Source organism: Piliocolobus tephrosceles, chromosome 17 (genome assembly GCF_002776525.5).
Source record: "Piliocolobus tephrosceles isolate RC106 chromosome 17, ASM277652v3, whole genome shotgun sequence".
Taxonomy (NCBI): Eukaryota; Metazoa; Chordata; class Mammalia; order Primates; family Cercopithecidae; genus Piliocolobus; species Piliocolobus tephrosceles.
In genome coordinates, this window is record NC_045450.1 from 35,384,139 (window position 1) to 35,394,097 (window position 9,959).

General features: G+C 52.4%; 1 protein-coding gene across 1 annotated transcript in view; it reads left to right on the plus strand.

The window, feature by feature from the left end:
• The window catches only part of NKD1 (NKD inhibitor of WNT signaling pathway 1), a 90,229-nt gene extending 80,673 nt beyond the window's left edge, over positions 1-9,556 (plus strand). The window contains exons 7-10 of the mRNA XM_023209908.1: positions 3,012-3,159; positions 3,652-3,736; positions 5,109-5,236; positions 6,009-9,556. Of these exons, the coding sequence (XP_023065676.1) occupies positions 3,012-3,159; positions 3,652-3,736; positions 5,109-5,236; positions 6,009-6,598 (951 nt within the window). The 3' untranslated portion in view covers positions 6,599-9,556. The remainder of the gene's footprint in view (positions 1-3,011; positions 3,160-3,651; positions 3,737-5,108; positions 5,237-6,008) is intronic.
• Positions 9,557-9,959: the final 403 nt, after the last annotated feature.

Sequence of the window (9,959 nt, forward strand, 5' to 3'; positions counted from 1 at the left end):
GGAATACAATACATTGGCTCATGTAACTGAAATTTGGTCCAGGGTCTGACTTCATGGATGGCTTGACACAGAGGCTCGGTGGCTTCAGGACAATGTTTTCATCACTGCTCTGTTTCCTCAGTCTATTTCCTCTGTTCCTCAGCTTTATTTCCCTTCTTGTGAGGCAGACTCTCCCCTTGGCAGTAGCAAGATGATTGATGACAGCTTCAACCTGCATTGTCCTTCACTGCCTTGGTAATGAGAGGAAGGGAGAGGGTTTCCAAGGAAGGTGGCCCAGCCTGGCCCTGGAGAAAGTGTTCACTGGGTCATGTCTTCCTCCCACCGAGGAGCCAGGGAGTGGTTTTGAGTGGAGGGAGGACAGGACTGGTCTGGTGTTTCCCTGGTCTATTTTTAGCCCTGACGCCACTCCTCAAATTTGGCTGTAAATACGATTCCCTTCCACGCCTTCTGAGTGCCAGGGCGGATGGGCTCCCACCTCACAGCATCTGCAGCCCAGAGCTGGGGTGTGGGCCAGCTTTCCAATCAGAAAGAAGACCTGCTCCTCCTTCAGGCGTTCGTTCATGCAGGAAATAGCACACTGATTCCTGAGTGTCTGGCCCTGTGTAGTCAGGTTGATTTTCAAGCTAGAATTGCCAGAGCACATAGGCTCTGAGACCCTCGGTCTGCTGGGACCACCTCCACCCTGATTACACACCAGGGCCCCAGGTCCTCTAAGGTATCAGAAGTCTGGGGGATTAAGTGAGTGTCCCTCAGCCGCCTCATCTGTATAACGAAGCCTCCTTCATGGGCTGCCCAAGATAGAGAGAGTGAGCAAACAGGTCCTTATGAAGAAGCCAGAGGGAAGGACAGGAGGAGCAGGGAGAGCCCTCTGTGGGCCTCATCGGAAGAGGTGGGGTCACTGAGCAAGCCAGCTAGGGAGTGCCTGGAGCCTGGGTCTCAAACTTGTGGCCCCCACAATTTCAATCTGGCCCCCAGATGTTCTGGTCTGGTCCCCCAAAGGGTTTTGTTAAAAATCAGTTGTCAATATCAGTGATTCTGAAGATTTAACAGAAGATCCTGGATTTCTGGCTTTTCTGGGTGACCCCTCCCACCTGCATTGTCAGAGGACAAGTCAACTGAGCTGAACCACCACGCCTCCCAGGACAGGGTCAGCGCCTCTGACGGCCCCCACTACTCTGGGCCACCCACCTACATGCCTGCCTGGTTGGGGCTGCGCTGGGGTTGCCTCAGCTGCTTCAGCCTGCGGGACTTAACAGGCAGGAGGTGAAGGATTGCTGGGCAGGTAACTGGCCACAGATGGGTCTGCTTCATAGAGAAAAAATGTCTTCTCCAGAGGTTTCCAATGCCAATTAAAGCAGGACGTTGCCCCCTACCCCAACACCAGACAAGTGACTGCAGCAGATACCCAGACAGAAAAGGCCTAGTGAGGGGAATCTGTGCCCTCCAGCCCCAATCAGAAGAGTTTTGAGACACCCAGGGAACATTGTGTGGACACCTCGTTCTGGTTGAGGGATACCTGAGGCTCAGAGAGATGAGATTTGGTCAAGTTCTCACAGATTAATTTATCTTGTAGGGATGGTCTCAGCCAGCTCAAGCTGCCATAACAAAGTACTACAGACTGGGTGGCTTAGCAGAAATTTATTCCTCACAGTTCTGGAGGCTGGAAGTCCAAGACCAAGGTGCCACCTACTTCAGTTCCTGGTGAGGGCTCACTTCCTGGCTTGCAGATGGCCATCTTCTCACTGTGTCCTCACGTGGTGGAGAGACCTCTTCTGGTGTCTCTTCCTTTTTTCCTAAAAAGAGATGGGATCTTGCACTGTTGCTCAGGCTGGAGTGCAGTGGTGTGCTCATGGCTCACTACAGCCTCAAACTCCTAGACTCAAGTGATCCTCCCACCTCAGCCTCCCAAGTAGCTGGGACTACAGGTGTGCACCACCACACATGGCTTTTTTTTTTTTTTTTTTTTTTTAATTTTTGGTAGAGAATGTTATGTTGCCCAGGCTGGTCTTGAACTTCTGGGCTGAAGTGATCCTCCCACTTCGGCCTCCCAAAGTGCTGGGATTCCAGGTGTGAGCCATATCCCTAGCTCTCCTCTTCTTCTAAGGGCCCTGATCTCCTATCATGGTCCTGCCTTCATGACCTCGTTTAACCTTAGTTATCTCCTTACTCCAAATACAATCACATTGGGGGTTAGGGCTTCAACCTGTGGATTTGCAAGTGAGTGGGGAGCCACAATTCAGTCCATAGCAGGGACACGTCTCCCTTTCCAGTTTTCATTTCAAACCCGAAGCAGATGCTCTTGATGCCCCCACCCCATTTTCCCTGGGCCCACCTCGAAGTTCACCTGCTACCATGGTGGACGGTGCCCACTGTAAGAACTTTCTCAGGTACAGGGAGCTGGCTTGGCCCTTGCAGGGAAGCCCAAAAGCACAAGGGAGGGTGGGGCACAGTGGCTCATGGCTCATACCTGTAATCCCAGCACGTAGGGAGACTGAGGTCGGAGGATCGCTTGAGACTGGGAGTTCAAGGCTGCAGCGAGCCATGATCACACCCCTGCGCCCCAGCCTGGGTGACAGAGTGAGACCCCATCTCAAACAAACAGACACAAATCCAAAGTGCAGGGAATGTAGCGTCCTTGGGGAGCTCTCAGGCAGTGAAGAATGACAGTCCATTTCTAAACTCTCCATCTATCTCCATGAGGCTGTTCCAAGGTGGGCTCCACACTCTCCCTCCAGGGCCCCAGTGTGACTGAGCTCCAGTTGCCCCTGGCTGTAACCTGTTCTTTTCCTTTTCTCTTATGGGATTTTCCTCTTCTCTCTCCCTGCTCCCTCACTTCTGCTTCCTAGGATCTCTTCCCAAATGAACCTCAGACAGCCAGGTTTCTGCCTTAGGCTCTGCTTTGGGGCAGCCAGAGGGGTTCAGGCCTGCAGTATCCACCGGGCCCTCTGGTTTCTATTTTCAAGGCACTGTGACTAAAACCCCACATGGGTCTCTGCTTCCCTCCCATTCAGGACATCACCAGCTTGCTGCACACCATCTATGAGGTGGTGGACTCCTCTGTCAACCACTCTCCGACATCCAGCAAGATGCTGCGGGTAAAGCTCACTGTGGCTCCCGAGGGCAGCCAGAGCAAGAGGAGCATCCTTGTCAATCAGGCCGGTGAGGGCTGCAGGGCTGAGCCTGGGAAACAACGTCCTCCCATCTCTTAGGAAGGACCAGAGCCTTCCTGGGAGGGCTGGAAGGGAACCTGTGGGCTTTCTGGGGCAGCTGCTTTGTGGACAGGTGGGGTTCAAATGGGTCCTTGAAGGGGTAGGAGGAAGGGTGGGAAGGGGAGGGAAGGGATTCTGGGTGAGAGGCCTCACATAGGCAGAGCCATGCTGCTGGTATAAAGGCTGGTTTTGTGGGCCGCACGGTGTCTGCAAGCCTTGAGGCCAGCTAGGAGGTGAGGCTGGAGGGGGAGTCTGGGGGAGGAGGTGAGGCTAGATGGGGACGTGTCCAGGGCAGGTAGCCTTGAGACCCCTTTATTTAGCCCCAGCTCGGGGAACCCCCCCCACAGTGCCCTTGCAAAGCAGCTGCATGCCAGGCAGCCCTGGGGAGGGTGGGAGCAGGTGGCTTACCTGGTGTCTCCTGTGCTTCTCGGGCCGGACTCAGACCTGCAGAGCACAAGGCCCCGAGCAGAGACCAAGCCCACTGAGGAGCTGCGGAGCTGGGAGAAGAAGCAGCGAGCCCCGCTCAGGTATGTGGGCATGGTGCACATGAGCATATGTTGAACACCAGCTGTGTACCTGCATCTGAAGGATTCAGAGCAGGAAGTTTTGTTCTGGTCTGTGTTCTCTTCAGGGAGCCAACGCTTTTGATGCACAGACTCATAAATCAAATGAAAATCTTAACAAATAACTACATGTAGTCCACATCCTTTTATGGAACACATCTTGGGCAGACAGGACTGGAGTCCAGCATTTTTGGGTCTTTGGAAAGGTGCTCTCAGCAGTGCATCAGGCTCTGACGCATTGCTCTTTCTGCTGGGAGATGATTGGATATTCACACTAAGTGAGATAGAGACCGTAAACACCTTCCCATCCCTTTAGGGTGGGCCTGGCTGCCACGTGGGTTATGAAAAATCTTAGTTTTCAGGCTTTTTGGATTTCAGAATGGTGGATAAGGAATTATGAGGCTGTAGTTAATTTTCACCTGTTATTTCTTCAGCTGCAAGGGAGGAAGGGAGGAAAGGAAAGAGAGATTGTTTAAAGAAAGGGATTGAGTAAACAGTAGTAACACGGCAGGCATGAGGCTGTGTTAACCTCTAGTGTGCAAATGGTAAGGAAATGACCAGAGCTGGATTAGTACTTGCTTAGGGGAAAGAAAAAACAGTTCAAGCAGGGTCACAGCCAGGTGTGGGGACAGGGCTGAGAATCAGAGGGACCCAGGCTGGCTAGAGATCCTGGGGGAAGGTGGTACTGTGTTATGTGGGAAGGAAGCCAGGATGGGAGCAGATCAAAGAGGTCTTTGGAGGAGAGGACCAGGGAGCCCTGAGCCCTGCAGGGGAAAAAGAAAGCCTCTGGGAGCATTTCTCCCCACCCCTCCATACACACTGTGTTAGTCACACGTGTGTGTGCACACACACACTCATACACTGGTGAGGCCCATCCTGGGCTGTAGGGCAGGTCATGGGGTCTGCCAGGCCCGACTCCAACAGTTGAAGGGGCTTCTGCTGCCCGTACCCCCTGGGGAACCAGACTGGGGGTTAGGCTACCTACCTGCAGTGGGCACATAGAGCTTGAAGCCTGGCACTGGGGCGTTCTTAGAAGTTGGCCAATAATCTCTCACATTTGCTTTGAACCTGTTCAGAGCAAACTCCCGTCCACTCCTCCCAGAAGCTGCGGGGAGGTCCGGCCGTGGGCTGTGGTCTGTGGTCTGTCTCTCCATTGGCAGGGAAGCAAATGGAGGCGTAGCTTGTAGAGAGGGCTGTTCCTCCCCACCCTCTCCAAAGGCCAAGAAGAAAATGAATGAACAGTCCAGAGTTCGTTCTGGGGGCTTCCCAGTAGCCTATGCACTTGCCCCCACCTGGTGGTCGGTGTCACCCCACTCACTTTCCTCCCCTGCCGTAGGTTCCAGGGTGACAGCCGCCTGGAGCAGTCTGGCTGCTACCACCATTGCGTGGATGAGAACATCGAGAGGAGAAACCACTACTTAGATCTCGCCGGGATAGAAAACTACACATCCCAGTTTGGGCCTGGTAAGGGACTCGAGCACCCTGCGATGGGCGATGAGGACAGGGCGTGGCTGGACGGGCCATGTGGGTGGTGTTCACTGCTACCCCAGGCTTCAGGAAGACAGCTATTATGGGACAGGTCAAAGACTCTTGGAGAAAGTGACATTAAAAACGGTTTCAAAATTAAAGTAATACATGCATGAAATTGAACCAAATCAAATAGTATCTAAGGACTTAGCACCCAATGACAAACAACAGTTCCGTGCCCCAACCCAGCCCATTCAAGCCCTGTTCCCTGGGCAACCACTTTGACCCCTCCTGGCTGTTTCTTCCAGCAAGAACCTTGGTTTCCCTAGGTACAGTGCTGCTGTGTCTTTATCAGCCTTGACGTATGTTGACCTCTTGCTCAATTTCGCTCCCACAACTCCTTTCTCCCCTTTCTCTTCATATGTTTAATTCCTCTAGGAGTTACTTCTGTATGTTTTTAGCAATATACTTAGAGTTCTTTCTTGCCCCAGTGACCTTGGACAGTTTTTGGGGTCTCTGCTGCCATCTCTCTTTCTCGGCTCCCTCTCGGAGAGTATTTTTTAAGACCTACCAAAGAACCAGTTCTTCCCACTTAGCAGATGGGAAAGTTCCATTTCAGATAGTTTTCCTGCAAGGCAGTGAGGGGCAGTCGGGCGTTGGGGGGTAGCTCTGGTCTTGGAGAACTGGGGGTGGGGGTGATGTCTGGGGTACAGCACAAGCCCCAGCACACAGTAGGTGCTCATTAAATGTCTGTTGAATTGGTTCCTAGGCTCCCCTTCCGTGGCCCAGAAGTCAGAACTGCCCCCCCGCACCTCCAACCCCACTCGGTCTCGCTCCCATGAGCCGGAAGCCATCCACGTCCCACACCGAAAGCCCCAAGGCGTGGACCCGGGCTCCTTCCACTTCCTTGACACCCCAATCGCCAAGGTCTCGGAGCTCCAGCAACGGCTCCGGGGCACCCAGGACGGGAGCAAGCACTTTGTGAGGTCCCCCAAGGCCCAGGGCAAGAGCGTGGGTGCGGGCCACGTGGCCAGAGGGGCAAGAAACAAGCCCCCTCTGGGACCCGCCTTCCCTGCGGTGTCCCCCTCCGCCCACCTGGCCGCCAGCCCGGCCCTCCTCCCCTCCCTAGCCCCCCTCGGGCACAAGAAGCACAAGCACCGAGCCAAGGAGAGCCAGCAGGGCTGCCGGGGCCTACAGGCACCGCTGGCCTCGGGCGGCCCCATCCTGGGGCGGGAGCACCTGCGGGAGCTGCCCGCCCTGGTGGTGTATGAGAGCCAGGCCGGGCAGCCGGTCCAGAGACATGAGCACCACCACCACCACGAACATCACCACCATTACCACCACTTCTACCAGACATAGAGCCCCTCCCCAGGGCCCCACCCTGCCGTATGAAGGACCCCACCCCCCACACCCCAAGGCATTATTATTCTATTAATTATTGTTATTACGACGATTATTGTTATTAATAATTATTGTTACTCCACTAATATTTAGCTAGCCTTCATGTAGAAGATCTATGGAAACACAGAACTAAACTTTTATTTATATGTTGTGGGGACTGCATAACTAGCCCAGGAAATGACTCTGGTTTGGAGTGGCCTGTAATGGGCAGAGGCTCCCTGGAGGGTCAGGAGCTGCAGCATCTGTGTGGATCAGCCCACACCCTTCCCAGAGCCGGGGAGCCCTCAGCCCCAACTCCACCCCACCCCAGCCTCTTCCAGGAGAGCACCCTTACCTGGCCCAGCTTCCAGAGACCCTCGAAATCTCCGAGAAGATAAACAGCTGCTACCTCTTAGTATTATTCTGATTTTATTTTGCCCTTAACTGATTGTAATGTGCTACAAGGGATTTCAGTGGACTGCAGAGTGCGAACGTCTTGCTGTTGTGTTTTTATGTCCCAACCTAGAAACCTTAGCTGTCTTTTCTGGAGTTGTCTTTCATGCTTTTCCAGTGGGATCAAGCCCTTTTCCCCAAAGCAGTCCCATCTCTTCTGCCATGCACAACATGAAAATCCACTTCTCTTCCTTCTCCTCCTTCTCTCTCCTTTACAGCGATACATACATATATTTAAGGACTATCCCTGAGACCATCCTTCTCATTTTGGAAACTGCTAGGGAGGGAACCAACCACTTAAACAAGCGTCGTTTTCCAAGATCCGGGCAATTGTGTGCTGTTGGTTGTGGGGGAGGATGTGGCAGATATATACGTACCTACACGATTCTCTAACAGCGCTTTCTGTATCTATAGATAGACGCCATCTGTCCATTTCTATGTATCTTTCTATAAATATACACTCTCAGGTATCTTTTCTGGTGTGTAGAAATCAGTGGTTTGCTTCTCTGGACGCTTCTGGAACCCAGATGTGACCCTGCTTGTCTCCTTCTGGGGCTGGATGGCTCAGATGCTTTCATCAGAGGTCCCTTCTTGGGTTTGAGGGGTCTGATGGATTTTGGAGAAAACTGCTGGGGTACAGACGCTTGGAGGGAAAAGGGGACCATGACCAGTGTTGGGACCCTGGGGCAGCATCCTCTACAGAGAAGGATTTTGTCTGGCCAGGGCCTGGAGAAACCTGAGAAAGAACCAGTCAGCTAGCCAGGGTCTCAGAGAAAAGCAGATTACACACTCAAATTGGGTAATTTGAGCAGAGTTTAATAAAGGTAATATTTACGAAGCGTGGGCTGAGCCTCCCATGAGAATGCAGAACCCTGGGGCTAGCAGTGTGGAGCGCTACTCCCACCCCTGGGCCTGAGTGGGGAAGGAGTTATCTTTAGCAGACAGAGGATTGCTGGAGGAGTGAGAGGGGCACCTGAAGGAGCTGTGACCTTTGCTCAAAGGATGCAACCAGTCATGGGGACCCTCCAGGGAAATTAATATCCCGATCCTGCTTTCCTGCCCCCGCCTCAATCCATTGACTGAGGCCGCTGGAAGCCGCCGGGCCGAGGGAGCTTGTTGATGTGGGTCACATGGGCATGTTCCCAGGTCAGAGAGGAGAGCATACAGTGAATCTGGAGGGACACAGGAGGGAGAAGCAACTCCAGCTACCTTCCTTTCTGCCGTTTTGGCTCCCAGCTGGCATCCTCTTTTCCAGAGCCTCGAGTTTGGGTTTAATGTAGTTAGTAAGGAGTTACTTCCAAAGATAGTGGGCTTAGTTGTTACCATATTGTTAATTTTATTAATGACTGATGTGCCTGGGATTGGATTAATACATTAATCCTTAGGACAGCCCCATGAAGCAGCTTGGTGGCAGCTCAGGGAGCATGTCTAAGGCTCAGAAGTTCGTAACTCCCTTGAGGCCGCGCAGAGGGCAGAGGTGGGATTCTGGTTCCCACTCGATCCCTTCGCCACTGGTGCAGGGCTTAATCATGGCCATGGGCTGCCCTTGTTTTGGGTTGTGGGTTGTGGGTTTCTGTCAGTGAGAACTCAACTCAATCCAAAGTGAATGAAACCAAGTTGGAAGGCAGGGAGGGAACTGGCTTTAAGATGACAGGGTCCAGGATGTGAACTCAGCTGAGACTGGTTCTTGTCCCTCCCTCTTGTCCCTCGGATTGATACTGGTACTCAACTACATGCTTTGTCAGGGAGCCCTGGCTGTTGGCCTTCTAGGTCCCCTAACCATAAGGAAAAGGACCTTCCATTAGTGTAAAGCCCAAGGCAGGATTCTGATTGGCTGGGCTTAGATCTGGTGCCCATAGCTGGACCAATCATGACATCCCAGCTGGGGTCACATGGCCAACCTGCCGGCAAGGGGGTGGGGGTCTATACCGGAAGACAGGAGGGGAGGGGTGCAGACTGGACAGGAAGTAATGGCGCCCCAGGTTCCGAATTGCTGCAACCCTGGAGGCCAGCCGGGAGTTGAAACTACTGGTTTTAGAGCAGTTCCTCTGCCTCCCTAAGCTCCACACCTATCAGGATTCTGTTACTTCTTGGTAACTGGGACTTACCCAGCTTTAAAAACATTATTTAAAAAAATAGTAACATGCACATGGCACATGTAAAAGATTCAAATAGTACATACACAAAGTACACAGTAAAAAGTGAACTTCCCTCCATCCCAGGCCCGCCAGCATCCCAGATGCCAACTTTCTGGGTGTGGCCTAGGGCCCCTCAGTGTAGTGTAGGGGTTGTGAGCACAGACTTTGGTGCCAGCTTGCTGGGTTTGAATCCTGACTCCCTCTTTGTAGCCCTGTGCTTCAACTGAAATACTGTGCCTCAGTTTTTCCTTTATAAAGGCGGGGATCATGAAAGGGCCTGGCCCATGTGAGCACTATGAAAGTGTTAGCTGTTCTTTACCAGAATAAATGCATTTCTATATCTCCCCATATGCATTTTGTTAATTTTTGAAGTATTTCAAACACAAAGTTTGAAACAGAAAATTGTGAAACAGTAACTGTGAACTCACCACCCAGAATTTACAAATGCTGACATTTTGCAATATTTATTTCAGATCTATTTTTAAGGGGGGGGAGGTGGGCAGGGAATCCTGCAGTTACTGCTTAATCCTCTTCCCACCCCACCCTTTTATTTTTACACAAGGAGCATAGTGTTCATACTTATGCTATTTTTTTCAGTAACTGAATATATTTGGAGATCTCCCTCCCTAGGTCATAGAGCTCTGCCCTCTTCTCTCTAACAGCTGCTCAGCCTTCTGTGCTAGAGGTGCTGTCCCCAGCTTGCCCCATCCCCTCCTGGTGGTCATAAGGGTCATCTCTCATCCCAGGCT